Genomic DNA, 21,103 nt, shown 5'->3' on the forward strand with positions numbered 1-21,103 from the left:
CAGATTGAGGGATCAGAAAGAGGTGCTCCTCACAAAATCCAGAGTGAAGTATTCCTCAAGGCTTTTGATCCTATCTAGTGGGAGTGGCCTGACACATAAAGTGATGGCCAAGAGCTTATCTGTGGGGGCCAAGAGGAAGGGCCTTTTTCTTTCCATCTAACGAGGTTTCCCTTGTCCTGTCCACCTCTTGTTCAATCAATCTCAACAGTCAATTCTTTTCTGGGCATTACCTCAGATCTCCATAGATGAACACTTGAATGTGCGTGTTAATGTAAATTTCTGCTTTATCATTTTCATAACGATTTCCACAGCACCTCTCAATGTGAGGTGGAATCATTACAAAATGTTACAGGTAGAAAGTGAGGATTTCTCAATTAAGTTGGAAAACTCTCCCATGCCGCTTGATCTTCTTGGTCGTATTATACTGCTGTTTTCCAGAAATCAGCTTACCAAATTTGGCACTATATTCTGGTGTACTCACTTCTCAATATTCCCAGTCTTTCTTGATTAGAGGTATGATGGGGTGAGAATGTAACAAAACCTATTACTTAAGTATCCTTCAGAGGTAAACTCTGTGGGGGCTAATTTTTTTTTTCCAAAAGCAGCACCATCAAAGCAGGAGGAAAGGTTAAGCCGGTACAGAATGCAGTGACGTTTTTCACACCATTATCCCACTGCATTAAGCTAAAAAGCACACATCTACACAATAGATCGCTTCTTATCCAAGATTTCACTTTCTGCAGTTTCAGTTACCCATGGTCCAAAACAAAAATATTAGATGGAAAATTCTAGGGATAATTCATAGGTTTTATATTGGGCACTATTCTGGGTAGCGTGAGGAGATGGAATCTTGCACCATTCTGCTCCATCTGGGCGAGACATGATTCATCCCTTTCTCCAGCGTATCCACACTGTATATGCTATCTGCCGCTTAGTATAGGAAGAAACATAATATATATAGGGTTTGATACTATCTGCAGTTTCAGACATCCATTGGGGGTCTTGGAATGTATCCCCTTTGGATAAAGAGGTGACTACTGTAGATGTATTTCTCTGCCTTGGCTAAATGGTTTTAATGATACAGCTTGTGTAACTGAGCAGATAATCACAGCTCAATAAAAAGCAGAAGTCTGGAACTGAAGAGGATGAGCTGCAGAAATCTCTAATTAAGAACTGTGAATTCTCTTATTTCTCACCCTACCCTCAACACCCATGCACCACTGCCCTTGGCTCTTACTTCCTCTGGTGAATACCAAACCGTGACTTAGTGAAAGAACATGGCTTTTCTGGCTGGAAGCCCTTGGCTGGCACCCCAACTCTGTCACTTTCTAGCACTCTAGGAAGTTAACCCTAACCCTAACCCCAATGCCTTCCACCCACACTTGCAGGGCACTGCCTGTGACTAAATTTATTTTATGTCAGGAACCTACTTTACTGTCTGTCACTTAGGGATAGACTTGTGTTGGCTCCCCACTAACATAACCAATAAAAATAAATAAAATAATTCTCTGTGCCAATACGTAAGTTTAAACTATGCTTCATTTTCTTTTCAAAAATTTAACAGTACATTCTGGCAAATTCTTGGCTCTGAGTTTATACTGTTTCTACTCATTTTTAAGTAAGTAAAGAACAAAATTACATATATAACAAAGGTTCTCCTCTAGCTCTTCACAGCATCTGAAATCAACTGGAAAGAATACACAGAATGAGACAATTATGAAAAACAACTATATGTGTATATTACTTGCTTAGATTTGGGAGCCTAACTGCTCACAAAAGGATTCATAGATTTTTTTTTATTGTTAAGCTGCAACGTACATGGTTTAATACAACAAAAAAATTTAATCAAGTGAAAAGTAATAAACTGAACAATAAACAAATAAACACTCAAAACAAAATATTTTCCATTGGAAACATGTTAAGATGAATACGGGGTTTCATTACCATCTTACTGCAATTTTCTTATGTGTTACTAGCCTACATACCCCATGTTTTCTGTAATCATGCAGATGTGAATGAAAGTTTGAATGATTAAATAAATGAAAAGTCCGTTTACTGCAGAGAATCATTTCACAAGGCAGCCAAACTTGGTTTAGAGAACAAAATTATTCAAGAAATTCTCCACGTATTTAGGTTCATTTTAGAATCCATGAACCTTAAGCTGTTCCTCCTTGACAATGCCAACCTGCAAAATAAAATTTAATTTAGCAGAATCACTCTGGGTAACACATAAATTCATTCCTAAGAAGACAGAGCAGTCATTAAAAAGAATCATTGTTAATAGGTTACTGCAACACTGTATTTGTGGCATAAACTGTTAATAACAAAAACTCAACACATATTTGAATATCCTGACATTCCACAAAACATCCTAAATGGACAAAGGAATGATCAGGTCATTCTAATGACAAAATAAACTGGTACTCCTGCCCAAATAAGTACAACTAATGTGCTTCATTCACAAGATTTTTTTACTAAGTAGGTAATAATTCACATTGCCCTTAAATACAATTTTAGAAGCAATCTCAAGGTTGTACATAAAGCACCCAATCACTCACCTCCAAGAGAAACTGGCAAATGTTTTTTCTTTGGTCACCTTGAAGCTGAATAACCTCTCCGTATTCAGGATGTTCAATCACAGTACCATTACAGGCAAATTTCTGAAGAAGTAGATTCAGCATAACTGAGTCAAATGCAATGATATTTTACTTTCACCCTAAGATTATCTGGATGTTAATTAAGAGTATGAACACAGTTTCCTTGGGTCCAATCATTTTAACCCACTTTAACGTGAAGTAAAAGGTGTGAACCGTAATCCTATTTAGACGTGTGTCAATAACTATATTTTAATCTCTTCTCCCTAACACCTTTACCTTTTTGAAAGCTTTCACAAGTTTCTTCTTGTCATAATCATCTGCAATGCCCTGAACAGTAGTCAGTGTCTTTCTGCCGTTCCGTTGCTGGATTCTTATATGAATGTAATCCTCAGTCCCTGCCGGGAGTAAGTCGTCACCCTTAGTTGCATCAGCAAAGGGGTCTGCAAAGGGATACAAAAAAATCCAAAGCAGGAAAATATCTTTTAGTCAGTAATTTCCAGATACAGCTACGCTACAATCTAGAAACTCAGCAAAGAAGGTTCTAGTGCTTCTGCTTTCTTTCTGCAGGTGCGGATGTGGGGGAGTGATAAGGGTAGAGTATTAATAAAACCTACAAGGTACTTTCACAAAAAGAGATTTTAAACAGGTATGTCCACTGATACCGGAACAGAAAAACGTTGTTTTAGATGTTATCGTTGAACATAATCCTCTAATAAGAGAAAAGAGATTTTAAGACCTTAATTTTAGAGCCACTATAAAAATGTGCGTCATCTCGATTACATTCTGATGACAACAGAAACATTCACAAATGCCACCCCAATAATTTAACCCTAACTCTGCCTCGAAAAAAGATATATATATGTATATCAAGAGTAATTTTACGTATTACTACGCAAGTAGAGAAGACTGGCCCACTGCCCTGTAACAGATCAGAGGCCTGATCCGCAGCATCTTTTACTAAATGCGCCCGAGAGCAGCCACGAACCATCCCGACCGCTAATGGACGCCGATGCCCCAGCCCGAGCCGGCGTCCCCCCTGGCGATCAGCAGAGCAAGTCTGGGGGCGGAACAGGGTCGCAGAGGTGGCAGGGAGCAGAAGCGAGCAGCAGGAGGGTCCAGGAGCGGGCAGGGGGCGGCACAAGGCCCGCGGCCGGGGCTCCGGGGGCCGCCCTCGGAGAGGGGTTCGCCAGGGGCCCGGTCGCCATCTTCCGGGCACCGAGACAAAGCCCCACTCGGGGTGCGGGGAGGGCGGCCGGGGGCCTTTTGGGGCGGGGGTCCGGCGAGCGGCCCCGGCGAGGGCGGGCAGCGGTGGCCTACCGGCCGAGAGGCGCGCAGGGGACGTGGGGGGACGGGACGGGCGGTGGGGCGACCCGCTCTTACCGAAAGATTGGAGGTTCTGGATAGTGGACATGCGATACTAGTGTGAGGCCGGTGAGGGGATAAAATTCCTGCGGGGCCCGCCCGGATCACCGTGTCAGGAGGCGGTAGTGGCGAGAAAACGGAAATAAATAAGGAGACGCTTCGCCCCGGGGTTGGGAAGCGGCTGGATCGGCGGCGGAAGCCGGGAGGAGGCAGGAAGAGGCGAAGGAGGAGGCGGAGGAAGAGGCGGCAGCAACGGATGCGAGGACGCGAGAGAAGAGGCGGCGCTGCGGCTTCTCCGACAAAATGGCCGACGGAGACTATTTAGCCGCGCCCGCCGCCCCTCCCACGTGACCCTCCCGCGCTTGGCGCCCTGGGACTTGTGGTTTTCACGAGGCAAGAGAGCCCGGAAAGCCTGGAGCGGGCGGGCTTCCGGGACCTCAATTCCCAGCAGGGGGTGCGCCCCCCAGCGGCGGGCGGCGGGGCCGGGAAGGGTCCAGAGGGCTGCAGAGACATCTGGCTAGAGATCGTAGGTCTAGAGCTGTACACCCCGCACTCTCGCAGGTTCTCCCTTGACTCGCCTTCTCTCGCGGTACAGGGGCAGCAACGAGTGTTCGGTGCTGGGGGGGGATTATCTCCATCAGTCACCCTCGCTCGAGGCCTTGGGTAATGTAAGTGAAATCGGGGTACAGAAGCAGAACAAGGTCCCTAGTCCCGGCTTTCGACTTAATGGCTGCCCCTCAGCACCTCTCCTCCTCCCCTCCCGCCTTGTCCGGTTGCAGGAACCCTGTTCGTCCCTACCAAGGGTCGAGGTGGGAGCCTCCTGCCCAGGATTGGGCTGCCCTCCGATGCCCTAGCGCGGTGGTTCGCAAAGTCTAACGTGCATCTCCCCTAGGGCTTAATAAAATACAGACTGATAGATCCCAGAGCTTCTGTTTCAGGACGTCTGGGGTGTGACCCGAGAATTTGCAAATCCAACAAGCAGCCAGGAGATGCTGGTGCTACTGGTGTGGGACCACAATTCAGAACCGCTGCCCACCTTCAGCAGGGGCCTGGCATCCAGTGGGGCCATGTATGTCCCCCAGGTCGACCGAACACACCAGAAAATCAGCCCATCAACTTAAATACAGAACCTTGAACAGGAAGGTTAATTGACAGAAGGTTGATTGATACCAGAACAGTAATATCTTCCTATCAAGCTAAACACAGGAGAACAAACCTGAGACTATGGGAATGGGCTCACCCAGGCAGGTGCTCAATTGTCAAACTTGGTTCGCTTTCTGGAAGCAAAGAGATAGACTAAAAGTTCGGGATTCTTAACCTTGTTTCGTGCCATGGCAGTCTTGTGAAGCCTATAGACCCCTTCTCAGAATAATGCTTTAAGTGCATGAAATAAAACATGTAGGATTACAAAGGAAACCTATTATACTGAAATTAAAAACAGTACATTGATAACATAGTATTGCTTCTTTACTAATGCATTAGTTAACAAGATCTAGCAGCAGGTCTCACAAAGGCTGGAATTTTAAAAAGGTGATAAACAAAAGATATTTTGAGATGTCTGTAGCATCAGAAGTGTAATATGAAAATATCTGTGACTTCTATTGGTGCAAAGTTACAGATCCTTCAGGTACTACTGGGATGTTGCCAGCATTCATAATGGAGGAAAGGCTAAATCTGGGTTAGAGGTTAGTGAAAATGTAGGTGGAGTCTTTTTTCCCCATCCAATTTTAGGAATCCCCCCACCCCCGCAATTTTAGCCATGGACCAAGGATCTGCAGACTCCAGGTTAGGAATACCAGGATTTAATAATCTTTAGTGATTAACTATGATGATAGGTACCATTTATTGAGTGCATACTATTTGCCTGTTGTAACCTTTATACACAGTATTGTTAATCTTCATAGCCATTCTGTGATGTAGTTATTACTCTGTTTATATTCATGTAGAAATGGAGGCTTTCATGGGTTAAATAATTTCCGTAAAAAAATCAAATTTTCAACTCTCAGGAATTTAACTGCATTTTTGGTCTTTTAGTCCTGATTTAAATGAATAACACTTTTATTATCCAAACTAAAGTGTAAAGTTTTAGAGCTGGTTCTACAACAAGGAGAATCAAACATTTTTTGTTGTTCATTAGTTGATTACACCTACAGTGGTTTTCTGGTCTTGTACCTTTATCAGCATGCTTTAAAGTAATTTTTAATACTGCTCTGGATGAAGTTCAGAATAAGCAAAATGCATCTCTATTTCTGTTTTCCTCCTTTGTTACTAGACGCCCCAAACCATTTTATATTATGTTATTTCTTAGAACGAGCCAAGGGTGGTCCAGTCAAGAAAAAAAATAACAAATGAACATAGACAAGTTAAAAAAGATCCAGAAGTCTTTGGGTTGCCATGGTCATTACCCCTGTCAGGAGAGCTTATACTTTCTAAGACCTAGTGTTTGCATCAGAAACCCCCAGGAGCTCAGAAATCTTCAATCAAAGCCAACTATGAATACAGGTCGGATACGTTGTAATTATAATCTGGAAAGCTCTTCTGACCCTGGTCATCATTCATAGATTTGTGTTTAGACCTGACCATTGAACACTTGTAGTGTAGCTGGTCCAAACTGTGATGTGCTCTCACTATAAAGTACACACTGACCTTTGGAAGACTTAAATTTTCTCAATTTCACCTGCTTCTTTTTACTTCTTAAAATGTGGCTCCTAGAAAATTCAGTGTTACATATGGCTCACATACTATTTCTATTGACAGCACTGGTTTAGAGTGAAAGGATTTGACCTATATGTAAAGTTATAAAAGGAACAAATTAAAGCACTTAAAATCTAGTATTTTTAGTTCTAAATGGTACCAGCCTCATTTAAGGTGATTATTTCATGCCTTATTTCCGAAGGGAGTTTAGATCACTTGCAGAGAACAGTAGTATTGACTAAAGGAATCAGGGAAGATTAAAAAAAAAAAGTTAGAATATTTGAGAAATACAAGCCCCCAAAGCTAGAGATAGACCCCAGATCCGGCTTTTAACTTCCTAACGGTAAGACAACGAGAAAATCAGCTAGGAAGTCCATGTGTCTACAGGATGAAAACATACTAGTTGTGCAGGAGGAATGACTTTGCCTGGCCCAGAGCCACAGGAGGTGTTTTTCTTGGGTTATCATAAAGGGGCTGCTGTGATGTAGTGAACAGTGTCCCCAGCAGTTTGCCTACCGTGAAGGACAATGGTGGGTTTTATGCAGTTGTTTCTTATATGAGCCAGTCATGAAGACATGCTAACAGGTGAGGACCTCGGGTCCTCATCCATCCAGAGGTTGCTGGTTGCGGTGGCCTTGTGATGATGTGCTGCTCAGGTTTCCTGCTTCAGTGAGCATAACTAACTATCTGCCTCAGCTGCTGCACTCTGAATTCAACACCGCTGAGGTCACGCCTCCCACCAGCTGCTCCTGGTGACTCAACAAGGATCCTAATGCAGGCCGGTTCTTGAGAGATGTGGGACTCCTCATCTAGGAGGACCTAGATCTAGTGTCTAGGTCAGAAAAAGTCACTTAAAAATCTCAACTTACTATCGTGAACACTTGATTGTTATATTAGCAATGCGTGATATAAATGAAATGCTTGAAAACGTTATAGGTTAAGAAGGACTTAATTCTTTTATTTATCACTGAAAATAGCAGAACTGTGTTAGAGCAAAACTCATTATTATGAGTATTTGCAAAAGCCAAAAGTAAAATCATGTTTCTAGAAACCTACTTAACCTGCAGTGGGAACTTGAATGATAGATCATTAAACTTAATAATCAAGGGTTACACTATCATTAAAGAGAAGGGAACAGTAATTGGCTCAAGATGGCTAACTTGGTATCTTCAGTATCAAAAGATCCCTAATAATGTCAGAAAAGATATATTTTGGGGAAGACTAAATCCAGCACTAAACAACAAGGATGTACCGTCAATGGGTCAGACATTTCTTTCCTCCTAAAGGAAAAACAAAACACCCAGAAATCAGTTGATGGCGGAAACTGCATGCTTAAATACTAGCAACACTGGATTATTAAAGATTATGAAATATCTTTAAAATCCTGAGATTTTGAACCTGAAATCCTGTATTTAGGCAAAATAAAGGCATTTTCAAAATGTTTAAAAACCCAGAAAGTTTACTTCCATGGACAATATTGATGATATACTCCAGAAAAATTAAAAACCCAAGGAAGAGAAAGACATGGGATAAAAGAATATAGGTGCATAAAGAAATCAGCAAAAATGATGGTTATGTCCAAATCATATTGGTATGTAAGGAGGGTGAAATATTTTATGGGTGATTTCTAGAAGAATAGAAATTTCTTGCATTTTTCAATCCAACAAAAGACAGGAAAAGGTATAAAAGAGCAACAAGAAATCAGAGTAAATTTAAAACATTAAGTCATAATAAAGATGTAAAAAGTACATAATTGTCAGTAATCACAGGTGTGAATGTTATATTTTTCTATTAAAAGGTAACCTCTTTAGTTTTGATGAAAAATGGTCACAAAACTTTATATAGCAGCTATTTATGACACATTTAAGGTCAAATGACAAAGATTGAAAAAGTTATTGTAAGCAACTGCAAGTTGAAAAGTAGGGTTGATATAACAATATTATTAGGAAAAATGAATTCAAGAAAAATTACATTAAGCAGGACAAAGAAGGATAGTTCATTTGGATCAAAGTTATATTGGACCAAGAATGTGAATCACAAACTTTTATATTCCTTACAACTTGGCAAAACGTATATAAGGCAGAAAAGGAAAAGAAAAATATGGAGAAGTTGAAAAGTTTGCAGTCATAATGGAATACAGTAATATGTTTGTTTCAGAAACAGACATGTAAGGTAAACAAAAATTAAGTAAAGATATAGGTATTTTTAATAATATAATTAATATGTTTGATGCAATAGATATATGTAAAACTTTGTACCCAATGCAAAGCATACCAATTTTCAAACACCCAGGACACCCAAATGTCCATAAACTGATGAATTAATAAACAACATTTGGTATATCCATACAATGGAATATATTCAGCCATAAAAGGAATGATACATGCTACAACATGGATGAATTTTGAAAACATTATGCTAAATGAAAGAAGCCTGTCACAAAAGACCACATACTGTATGATCCCTCTTAGGTGAATTGTCTAGAATTGGCCAAGCTATAGAGACAGAAAGTAGATTAGTTGTTGCCTAGGGCTGGGGGTGTGTTTGAGGGGAAATGGGTAGTGGCTGCTATTGAATATGTACTTTCTTTTTTTTTTTAATTAATTTTTATTGGAGTATGGTTGCTTTACAATGTTGTGTTAGCCTCCACTGCACAACAAAATGAACCAGCCATACACATACAGATATCCCCTTCCTTTTGGACTTCCCTCCCATTTAGGTTACCACAGTGCATTAGGTAGAGTTCCCTGTGCTACACAGTATGTTCCCATCAGTTGTCTATTTTATACATAGTATCAATATGTCAATCCCAGTCTCCCAATTCCTCCCACCCCACCCCTTTACCCCTTGGTACCTGTACATTTGTTCTGTAGTTTCTTTTTTGAGTTATGAGAATGTTCTAAAATTAATTATGGTGATGGGTAAATTGTATGTTATATGAATTGTATCTCAATAAAATGGTAATAAAAAGAGGATACAAAAAAGTAAAAAGTAAACAGTTTCTCTTATTCATTGTCAACATATTAAATAAAATATTAGCAAATCAAGTCAGTACTGTATCCAAAAGAATATTATTAACCCAGACATGCCAGGATAACCTTTCATAAGCAAGTATATTATTAAAATTGCTGTAAATGCTTCAGAATTTAATATACAAAGATTGAAATACAGAGTTTTGCCATTTTGTAGTAGCACAGAGAAATGTTCACCAGCCAGGGACTGAGGAATCCTCCACACCCCAAGTCTTTAACAAATCACAATGACAGACTTTTACAACTCGAACACAACCAAGACTACTCCCAGGAGTTGCATTTTAATTAGTAGTGTTGGAGGGACCTTGGGACACCGAGAAGGGGAATGGAGACTTGGTGATACTCGAGCAGAGGTGATGGAGACCTTGTATCTCTCAGAGGAGATGAGACCCCTTGACAGCATGGGAAAGAAAAGTGGACATCATAGTTGTAAGTCACCTAGTTTCAGAAAAGCTCTTTGTAAAGAGGTACTGAGAACATACATTTGGAAAGCCACACAGCATCATTTCATTGAGCTTTAACTTGGAAGTACAGAAATGGTGCACTACCACATTGTGAAGAGACTGATCCCTCCCTTCCCCAATACACTGACAAATTTAAGGACACAAGCTGTATGGTCATCTCAATAAGATGAAAAAAAAACCAAACAGATTTTAATTGATCAGCTGGCTCTATTCTCCAAGGACACTGCCTCCTCTCCCCACCCAATAAGGGCAGGTCGAGGACCACAGTGTGGGAGTTAAGGCTGCATGTTATAGGACCTCATACAATTTCTGGAAGTGGGATGACGTAGGAGGTTGTTGCTTCTTATTTCAAGGATAGACCAGTGACGTTCCCAAGTCTCAAATTTATGGCGATATTTTCGTTGTAATAATAGCTTGCCTGAATTATTTTCTTAGCTCACTTTAATATGAGAGCTACTTAATTGATTCTATTACTCTTTTAACTGAGACACCAGTTATTTTTTTTTACATTCAATATGCCCATATCATAGTTTGCCTACTATGGTAGGTAATCCCAGAACGATGATGTCCTTATGTCACAGGACTGGACAAAGCTCTGGTAACAGCCTCATGCTCTTCATGTTTTGTCAGTTTCTTGGGCCGTTGGGTCTACATTTTCAAGACTTTTGAGTTTAATCACCTTTCTTTATTGGAAACATTTTCTTTATTTAATGGGTTTGCAATACTGGTAAAACAATGTAACCCAAGATTCAGTTCCTTCTTTCCTCCCTCCCTTCCTTCCTTCTTTCTTTTGACAGGATTGTATCTCATCTAAGCAAAGAAAAGAAGAAATATTGATGTGTCAAAATAGTAATAGCTTGCATTTATTGGGTGTGCACTATGTACCAGGTCAGGGCTAAGTGCTTTCCAGGCAATATTTCTATTTACCTTGGCCTCATTTAAAATTCTGGACCACAAATCCCAAATGGGCAGTCAGCGCCACACTTCTTACTGCACTTCCTAGGATGTTTTTCTTCTTCTCACTCTGTACAATGATGATTTCATACATCTTCTCTCTTCTCAAACCCAAATTCCATCCCCTGTGTTCCTTCTCAGCTGATGACCTTGTTCATATTTTACTAAGAATATAGAAGCAATCAGATGGAAACAAACATCATCCAGTCACCAAATCTCCAAATCTCACTGTGTTTGTACCTCTGCTCTCTGCCTTGCCAGCTTGTTACCATGGATAAGTATCCCTGCTTTCCTCTTTTGCCCTTTCAGAGATGTTTCTCCTGGAAGTATCCCCCTCTCCCTCTTGCATTTATAATATCTCTATATAGAGAGAATTAGTTCCACCAGGATGCAAATATTCTCTGGAATCTTCCATCTTAAAAGGACAAAAACAAAAATCCCTTTGACTTATATTCTTTTCTTGCCAGGACCCATTTCTCTACTCTTCCAAAGAGTTGTCTATCATCACTCTCTCCACTTGCTCATGACTCATCTCTCCTTAACCCCTCCAGACAGGCTTCCACATCCACTGTTATGCTGAGACCATCCGTGCCCAAGTGTGCTTGACTTCCATATTGCCAACCCAATGCCATCTCACTGTTTCCATCTGACTTGGTCCTCTCTGCAGCATTTGATGAAGTGAACTGCTCCTTTCTTCTCTTGGCTTCTATGACATCACCCTCTCTTGGTTTTCTTCCATATCATTGGTCACACTATTTCCAAAGGAGTTGGAAATAGTGACTCCTTCTCTGCTCAAACTGTGCCTACGTGTTTGTTAAGATAAGAGGAAAAATCAGGAGGTGGTGTGTTGGAAGCAAAGGGAAGGAAGTGTGCCTCCCAAAGGCTGGGTTATGAGTGGTGGTCACCAGCAGAGGACAGTTGAGCCCAGTGGACAGGCAACCCCACAGCTGCATTCAGTGGCATCATGGTGTCAGGATGAGGGGGATAGCGCTGAAGTAGAGGAGGCAGCTATTTCCAAATATCCATGACACCAGGTAGGGTCTCAGATCTCTTCCACTTGGGTTACACTGGTTATCATGAGCTACTGGCAGAAAGGAAATGCATTAGAATTCCCCTTGTGCTAAAGAAAAATAAACATGGAGAGGAAGTTATTTTGCATCAAAAGCATCTTTGAGGAAGGGAAACAAACATGGAGAATTATGTAAATAAAGCCATTCAGCTTTGAGAAATGGGTAGGACATAGAGAGAGAGTGAGAAAACAGATTAAATAAAAGAAAATCTACTCTTGAGTTCAGCTCACCTCAATCCCCTTTGAATATTAGGCATCTTTAATAATAATACTTTTCCACAGAAACATGAAAATTTGCAGAGCTGTCAGTAATAGCAGTGAGTTTGGAGGGCAATGTCATTGCTTCTTGGAGTATAATTCCAAAATAAAGGACCCCAGGCAATATAATGGACAATATCCTCAATAGCATTTTTTACGGTAACTGCAGAAAGGGATTCCATGTGGTTTTTTCTTACAGATGTAAAAGAGTAAAGACCTTCACCCTCTTAGAAACAGTTGTGCAACTGTCAAAACTACCCAGCCACGAAAACCAAATCTGGCTTTTCAAAGTAAACATGTTATTTTCTATATAATTGCTATAATTTAGCTGTGGGGACATCACTGACCCATTAGCAGAAAAAACAGATGGGATGAGATTTGTCTTCATGCATGAGCTAGGATGTTGTGAAAATATTAGAAATTATTAGCCATAAACTCAGTCACCAGGCTGTACAGCCAGAATGCTAAGTTACAAATAGTGGAGGAAATGGTACAAGCAGTCCATGAAGGACCTCTCTTAGTTACTCAGAATGATCATTTTAGATGTCTTTCACAGTAGCTAATTACAAAATGTGGAGATTGCAAAATCAGTTCAAGCGAAAGTTTGAGCAAACTTCAGAGCAAGAGAAAGTACTTCCAATGCCCAAATCTGTTCTCACTGTTTCCGCTAATGGAGCTGCCACTGACCCAGCAGCCTTGGCAGGAAACCTGGGGACCTTGCCACTCCTTTCTTCGCTCCTCTCCACTCTTTCTGCTTGGTCTCTGAGTCACCTTCCAACTCAGGAACACCTACTTTCAGCATCACTAGTGTCTTGGGCAAGGGTGGGGAGGTGATTAGGGAGTAGAATTGTGTGAAATGTTAGGATTTTGTAAGGGGGATGGGGGTTGGCATGTGTATTCCTTAAAAATTTTTTTAAATTGAGGTATAGTTGATTTACAATGTTGTGTTAGTTTCAGGTGTACAGCAAAGTGATTCAGTTATACATATATATATATATACATATATATATTCTTTTTCAGATTTTTCCCCTTATATATGATTACAAGATATTGAGTATAGTTCCCTGTGCTATACAGTAGGTCCTTGTTGGTTATCTATTTTATATATACAAGGGTGTATCTATTAATCCCATACTCCTAATTTATACCTCCCCCCTTTCCCCTTTGGTAACCATAATTTTGTTTTAAAATAATTAATTAATTAATTTTAAAAAATAATTAATTAATTTTTTGGCTGCGTCGGGTCTTTGTTGCTGCGCTGGCTTTCTCTAGTTGTGGCGAGCAGGGGCTACTCTCCATTGTGGTGTACGGGCTTCTCATTGCAGTGGCTTCTCTTGTTGTGGAGCACGGGCTCTAGGGTGCGAAGCCTACAGTAGTTGTGGCTCGTGGGCTCTAGGCATGTGGGCTTCAGTAGTTGTGGTGCACAGGCTTCGTTGCTCTGCGGCACGTGGGATCTTCCCGGACCAGGGCTCAAACCCGTGTCCCCTTCATTGGCAGGCGGATTCTTAACCACTGCACCACCAGGGAAATCCCCTAATTTTGTTTTCTATGTCTGTGAGTCTCTTTCTGTTTTGTGAGTAAGCTCATTTGTATCATTTTTTTTTAGATTCCACATGTGAGTGATATCATATGATATTTCTTTCTCTGTCTGACTTACTTCACTTAGTGTGATAATGTCTAGGTCCATCCATGTTGCCACAACTGGCATTATTTCATTCTTTTTTAATGGCTGAGTAATGTTTCATTGTATATACGTACCACATTTTCTTTACTCATTCATCTGTCGATGGACATTTACGTTGCTTCCATGTCTTAGCTATGGTGAATAGCACTGCTGTGAACATTGGGGTGCGTGTATCTTTTCGAATTAGAGTTTTCTCCAGATATATGGCGTGTGTATTCTTTCTTTTTTTTTAAATAAATTTATTTGTTTTTGGCTGCATTGGGTCTTTGTTGCTGCACGCAGGCTTTCTCTAGTTGCGGCAAGCAGGGGCTACTCTTCGTTGTGGTGCGCGGGCTTCTCATTACGGTGGCTTCTCTTGTTGTGGAGCACGGGCTCTAGGAGCGCGGGCTTCAGTAGTTGTGGCGCATGGGCTTAGTTGCTCTGAGGCATGTGAGATCTTCCCGGACCAGGGCTCGAACCCGTGTCCCCTGCATTGGCAGGCGGCTTCTTAACCACTGCGCACCAGGGAAGTCCCGGCATGTGTATTCTTAAAAAGCACCCCAGGGAACTCTGAGTATCCTTTCCACCCCCACAGTTCAGAGCCTCAGGGTGTAATACAGATGCTTAAGATCATAGGGAATCCAAGTTCTTTTGCAGCAGGAACACATTTTCCAAATCCCAAATGTGTCATTCAGTCAAAATAAAGGAGCAAAAGGCACCATGAAGGAGCCGTGAAGGAACAGGAAAGAACAGAGAACGAGCCAGACTCGTGGATTTGAGATGCTCAACACAGATCTTTGACCCCCGCCCTTCCAACCCGCCCAGCCTATCTTGTGCTGGGTACCAGCCTGGCAAAGCCTAGACACTAAGACATGTTGCTGAATTCAGTGAATTCAGTGAGTGAATGTGTGTTTATAATCTTCACGTGGTTATCTCCATCAGGATGTCTCAGAAGCACCTTAAACTCAATGTGACCCAACTTGATCCTTTTATCGAGATTCTGCTCAACATTGTGCTTCCATTTCTATATTGGTTAGTGCAATCCGGTCATGAAATCAGAGCCCTGATGTCTTCCAGTCTTTATACTACTTGACTGCTCAGTAGCCACTCATTCACTTCCTTTTTAAACTTCCTTGTTTCCTGAGACATCATTCTCTCCTGATTTTCCTTCTACCTTTCTGACTGCTCTTCCCTCTGCCAGTCCAGTTCTACAGGGCCAGGGCCCTCGGTCCTTATCCTATTTTATAAGCTCCATCAGTGATGCCATCCGTAGGCACAGCTTCTAGCTCCATCCAGGTCCTAACAGCTTTCTGATCTTTAACTTCAGCCTGATCTCTACAGTTGTGGATCCACCCACCTCCCAGACCTCTCCACTTGACCAACATCTCAAATCAAACATATCCAAAAAGGAGTCTTCCTTCCCCAGCCCCCAGCTCAATGAATAGAACCAGCCAGAGGTCTGCGTGCATCCTTCGCACTTCAATCTTTTTCACTATCCATATCCAACCAATTCCCAAATCCCATTTTTGCCTCCAAAATGTCTTCTGGATCCAACAAAATTCTCCTTCCTCACTGTCCTAATCTAAGCTGTCTTGATTTCTTCCTGGACTCTATAGGAAGTCTCCTAATTTGTCTATCTACAGTCTCTTTGCCCTGATACAATATGTTCCTTACACTAAAAATTCAGAGCTATTAAAAAAAATAAACTCACAAATCTGCTCAGGTCACTTCCCTTCTGAACTTTTCAGTGTCTCACCACGAATCATGGATTAGACAAAATGCACCATATCAATCCAGACATGCACATAAATGACATATATCTGTATGAATGGGATGAAGATAGGGAAACACACAAAATGCTCTATATACAAATGAAGGAGTGGATCATGTAACTAGGTAGGGAATGATATCTTAACAGTGAGTCCCAGTGCTCTGAGCAGGTAGAGAACTGTCTCTGGGTAAGTGATTGGGGCAGAAAGTGGGACACTTATGCCCTGAGTTTTCAGTGGGGTCAGGGCATCAGAGAGGCCCTAGGAGTTGGCCACGCCATTCTGTAGGTCAAAGACGAGGAGTCGGGGCACAGGAGGAGACTGGAGCTGCGGGGGGAGCCCACTATTGTTTGGAAAAAAGACTTTTGAGGAACAGGAAGGTCTAAATTAGATTTTCAGCTACTAGGTGATATGCTATATGCCCCTGCTCCCCGACTTCTCCCCCACTCCCAGCCTCTGCCAACTCCTGCTGCCCATCAACCCTTCAGTGAGGTCTACTACAGGGCTGGTTGATCTCTTAGTTGTTGCTGTTGTTTTAAGTGCAAATGGTGAAAGGGTTAAACTTCCCTTCTGGATTGATGCAATACAAAACAGAGGCTGCAATAAGGACACAAAACCGTTGATCTCCATAAGTACAAATTCACAGGCTTTTGGGAAAGTCTTTGGGCTTTAAGGGAAATAGAATTAGCAGTTTGAAGCAGTATAGATTTGAACCTAGATTTTTTGTGGCATGGATCCTACTCTTACCTCCAACCATCTGGGCTACACTAGGATTCTCCTGGGCTGGGGAGGGATCAGGAACCATCAGAGAGGACATGACTTTTGAACTGAGCCTTCTTAAAGGATGGGTAGGAGTTTTCAAAGTCAGAGAGGGAAGCATTCCAGAGGACTGAATATAATGTGGGAAAATGCAGAGTTGAGAAAGTTCCTAGTTTTAATGGTTTGTGACCCACAGAGGGTAGATGGGGCCCTACCAGGAGCTATGGTCCAGAATTATCCACCGTTACAGCCCAGCTCTGACGATGCCTGGAACAGACTTTCCAACCACATTTAGATCTGTCTTTTTAGCATTAGCCAGGACGCCCACTTTCCCCTGCAATCAAAGACAGAGTGGGGGCAAGGGGAACAGAATCCTAACTGCTTCAAGTCAAGGCTGGGTGACTTACTCCTTTGTCATTAGACAGTTCAATGATCAATGGGCACCAAGCTGACAACTGGCCAAGTGGCATCAGCAGAGCTGTTGTACCACAGACAGTCAAAATTTCAACAGACCAGGGTCATTAGGAAGAATGGCTACTGGGCACAGAAAAGACAATAACAGTGTCATTTAAAGACAAAGAAGAACCTCTCTTCTGCCAGACTGAGGACAGCAACTCATTCATCACCAGGATGGTTCTACAAAGACCCAAATTACAAACAGGGTGGAAGCACTGATTCATAGAGTCTGTTTTCGGTGGTAGAGCATTCATGACACATGGTCTGCATTTATCAGGGCAAAGAATACTTGTCCAGCCTTTTCCTTTTAAAGATGAAAATCTTTTTCTGACTTCCCATTGGTTTGTCATGAAATGAATGAAATAGCAGGGAAGAATAAATCAGAAATGACAGTCTTGAAAGTGCAAATTATTGTCATTACTGGGAAGAAAGAAAGGGCATGTTGAAGACAGAAGTGAAATGGGAAACACCACCACCACTGCCGGCAAATAGTCCTTTCATCTTCAATTAAGTAATTACCACATTGTTCAGTGAATGAGGACAGCAATTACATGACTTTTCATCCTGTCACCTTGACACCTAGCACCTCATGGTTGGGGCATATCCTGGCCCTGGGCCAGCACTGCCCCTTGTTGTTTGATATACACAGTACATGGAAGAGAAGGCAGCTCTCACAGTCTGAGGCCCCCAGGCCCCCAGTCCTGTCTCTCGCTGAGCAAGTACAAAGCTGAGAACTCCGTGAACTTGGTGGCACTGTCTGGGAGGTGCCAAAGGCATACTCCCCAGATTTGCTATGATGACAGCAGAGGACAGACTCTCCTGGAGTCATGGAAGATCTTACGAGTTGACAGGAGTGTGGGGGGTGTTTGGTGCACTTTTCCTGCTCAAGTAGACTTCCCAGAGGCTCTTAGGTTGCTGGGTCTGTAAACTGCTGTGCCTGCCTGGCTGGCTCGCTCTGGGCCCTATGATACAAAGGAAGGCAAGGCTGGATAGAGGAGGGGGCTGTTACCTGGTCCACCTGGCTCACAGCCTGGCTCACCTGGCTCTACAAGCAGAGATTTAACTTTATCCACTTCAAAGAGCCACAAGGAAACTTTATTGGAAATCCCCACTCCTCAAGGCTGCCCACTGGGTTGTTTCCAGGCAACAATAACTTGATGTCTCTCAGAAGTTCAGTTAGGATAGCTGGGTAGTAAGTAGACATTTCCTCCCTGTGCTGGGGAGGAGAGCAAGGGAAACAGGCAACACTGACAGAAAGCTTTTCCCTAAAGGGATGGATCAACACTCATTTCAGGGCTCAACCAATAGATTGGGTCTCTCTGGATAACCTCCTCACCTCTGCCCTTCTCGCAGCTGCCCTTTAAGCACTGGGTTTGATCTTGAGAGTTAGCATTGTCCCTGATAGGGGTGACGGTGGGGACTAGCTGGAGGGGGAATTTGAGTCATCAGAAGTTTACGAGGTTTTCTAACTAGTAGGTGGTCTTTAAACTTTTTGGGCCACACATCCCACCAGTAAAAACTGTTTGACAATGCACCCCCAAAATATGCATATTCATTTATAAATTACTTACATGTACTTTCATCTATCCATATATTTAATATTGGTAAATCTTACTTCCAGATAAAAAATAAGTATAAGTGAAAGGACTAATTGTTCTTTCACATGACCTCAGTGGACCATCTTCTGTACCTCTTGTGTAGTCTGTACCCCACTTTGGAAACTGCTCTTCTGACCTTTGAGTACCCCAAGTTCTGGCTTTTCATGGGCAAAGGATGAAGGAGAGAGATCCACACAGAGAAAAAATGGTTCTCGGCTGAGCACGTGGGTTTTGTTCAAAGAAGTCAGTGAAAAAAGTGAGCATCTCAGCATCTTCCCTGCCTTATCAGTGATGGCAGGAAGGAGTGATGGCACCCAAGAACTCTGTGTTAGTTCTTGGACAGCTTAGAGACAGTGTTTTAAGAGACTCGCTAAACTAAGCCAAAGTTACTGGTGTCTCACTGGGGCCTGCAGGTCGTGAGTATCTGTGGATACAGGGGCTTGTGCTTTTGGATTCTGGGCAGCAGGTGCCTGGACCGTTCACTGCCACCTGGGGTTGCTCCACTGTCTTTAGAAAAGAGGGGAGGGTGAAGTAGAGGTTTGGGAGAGCCTTTTGCTTCTCCATCTTGGTGTTGAGATCCCTCCTATACACTTTAGTGTTGGGAGGATGCTCACCCCAAACCCCAGGATGGGCATGTGGGTGCCTGTTGGGCACCATCTTCAGTTGAGTCGCTTGGGCATGGTAACCATAGTCTAAAGCTAGGACCACCATGGCCAGCCTAGGTGAACCAAATTTCTTTCAAGCACCTGTTCTGTGCCAGGCTCTGCATGGGATGAATGGAGCCCACTTCCTCAAGAAGCTTTCAGGTCAATGCAGGAGAAAGATAATCAAACATGTACATGCAGTGCAGGGGATGTCTTAGTTTGGGGTTTCCCCAAAGGAGATTCTGTGTTGAGTAGTTCATTTGGGAGGTGACCTCCAGAGTACATGCTGAGGGAGGGAGAATGTGAGAGAATGAAGGGAGAAAAATCACAAAAGAAGCACTAATGAACAGGTTACTGCTGTGGGTACCTGGACCTCAATTCTGCAGGGGACGCTCTGAGGGACTCTATCGAACCATGCTATTCAAAGTATGACCAGCACATCAGCATCATCTGGAAGCATCATGGGCCCCACCAGGCCTGCTGAATCAGAATTTGCACATTAAAGTTTGAGAAGCACTGCCTTTAATCTTTCATCTTTATCAAACATGATAACTTTGATATAAAACATATTTCTATATTTGGGGACTTGATTCTACCCAACTGGATCCTTCTGAATAACTTCTTTGAGGTTTCCAATATTTGAAGTGGATATTAAAGTTTTCCAGTCCCTTGAAAGCTCTTTAAAATGCAACTCCATTTACCTGCACTTTATCATAATTATAACTCAATCACAGAGACAGAAGGCTCACGCAACCAACTGTTCTGTAAAATGCAAATTTTGTATGGGAAATACTTCCCCTGGGAGAAAATAGAGTGGCTGTCATTTGGAAAGTTATTTTTAAAGGAACGCACCAAATGCCTCCTGTCCTTTAAAGTTTTGTTAAAAATTTCAATGAATACAGGACCCTTTGTGAAAGATCAACACACACACACACACACACACACACACACACACACACACACACACACGCAGAGAGAGAGAGAGAGAGAGAGAGAGAGAGAGAGATCCTTCCAAAAAATGTAACAGAAGTTTCATATATCATGGAAGGTCCAAAGCAAGTAGCTCAATAGTTGCTTATACATCTTTTATATTGGCAAGTGATTTTACTTTTTTTTTTTTTTTTTTCGCGGTACTAGGGCCTCTCACTGTTGTGGCCTCTCCCGTTGCGGAGCACAGGCTCCGGACACGCAGGCTCAGCGGCCATGGCTCACGGGCCCAGCCGCTCCGCGGCATGTGGGATCTTCCCGGACTGGGGCATGAACTCGTGTCCCCTGCATCGGCAGGCGGACTCTCAACCACTGCGCCACCAGGGAAGCCCATGATTTTACTTTTGATATTCACTCATCTTCATTTCATCACTAACACAAGGATTAATCTAAGGTTATAAAACTAATTTTTCACGTAGTGTATCAGTTAGCTATTACTGCATAATAAACCACTCCCAAACTCAGTGTTTTAAAAGAACAATGATTTATTCTTGCTCTCATGTCTACAGGTTGGCTGGGGTGGCTTTGATGATCTCTGCTGGGCTCAGCTCAGCTTGGCTGTAGGTTGGATCTGAGTCTGTTCCTTGGACCAGTGGGCTGCCTGTGGCTTGTGCTCATAGTGAACGGCAAATATAAGTGGACAAACCCAACTCCATAAATATATTTCAAGCCCCTTATGTAGCTCTTTTTCTAACATCTCATTAACCAAAGCAAGTTACATGGTCAGATCCAAACCAAGGGTTGGATAATGCTATGGTCTGAATGTTTGTGTCCCCTCAAAATTCATGCTTTGAAAC

At 42.4% G+C, this 21,103-nt stretch overlaps 1 protein-coding gene and 1 long non-coding RNA gene across 3 annotated transcripts in view; one reads left to right on the forward strand and one right to left on the reverse strand.

Moving 5' to 3' along the window:
- Nucleotides 1-21,103, forward strand: part of LOC137232318 (uncharacterized) — a 557,085-nt gene that overhangs the window by 100,571 nt on the left and 435,411 nt on the right. The window lies entirely within an intron of this gene.
- On the reverse strand, nt 1,522-4,265 carry EIF1B (eukaryotic translation initiation factor 1B). Its single transcript, XM_067754003.1, has 4 exons — nt 3,978-4,265; nt 2,874-3,037; nt 2,559-2,660; nt 1,522-2,185 (listed from the first exon to the last, which is right to left on the reverse strand). Exons 1-4 carry the CDS (start codon nt 4,006-4,008, stop codon nt 2,141-2,143), a joined length of 342 nt encoding a protein of 113 aa, XP_067610104.1. The 5' UTR covers nt 4,009-4,265; the 3' UTR covers nt 1,522-2,140.

This window comes from Pseudorca crassidens, chromosome 10 (genome assembly GCF_039906515.1).
Source record: "Pseudorca crassidens isolate mPseCra1 chromosome 10, mPseCra1.hap1, whole genome shotgun sequence".
In the NCBI taxonomy this organism is placed as follows: Eukaryota; Metazoa; Chordata; class Mammalia; order Artiodactyla; family Delphinidae; genus Pseudorca; species Pseudorca crassidens.

Bases quoted from the DNA above. Each gene is read 5' to 3' on its own strand.
- EIF1B (XM_067754003.1), bottom strand. From the start codon at position 4,008: ATGTCCACTATCCAGAACCTCCAATCTTTCG. The intron at 3,038-3,977 runs GTAAGAGCGGGT...ATCCCTTTGCAG, and splicing joins CCAGAACCTCCAATCTTTCG to ACCCCTTTGCTGATGCAACT. The intron at 2,661-2,873 runs GTAAAGGTGTTA...CTACTTCTTCAG, and splicing joins TTGTGAAAGCTTTCAAAAAG to AAATTTGCCTGTAATGGTAC.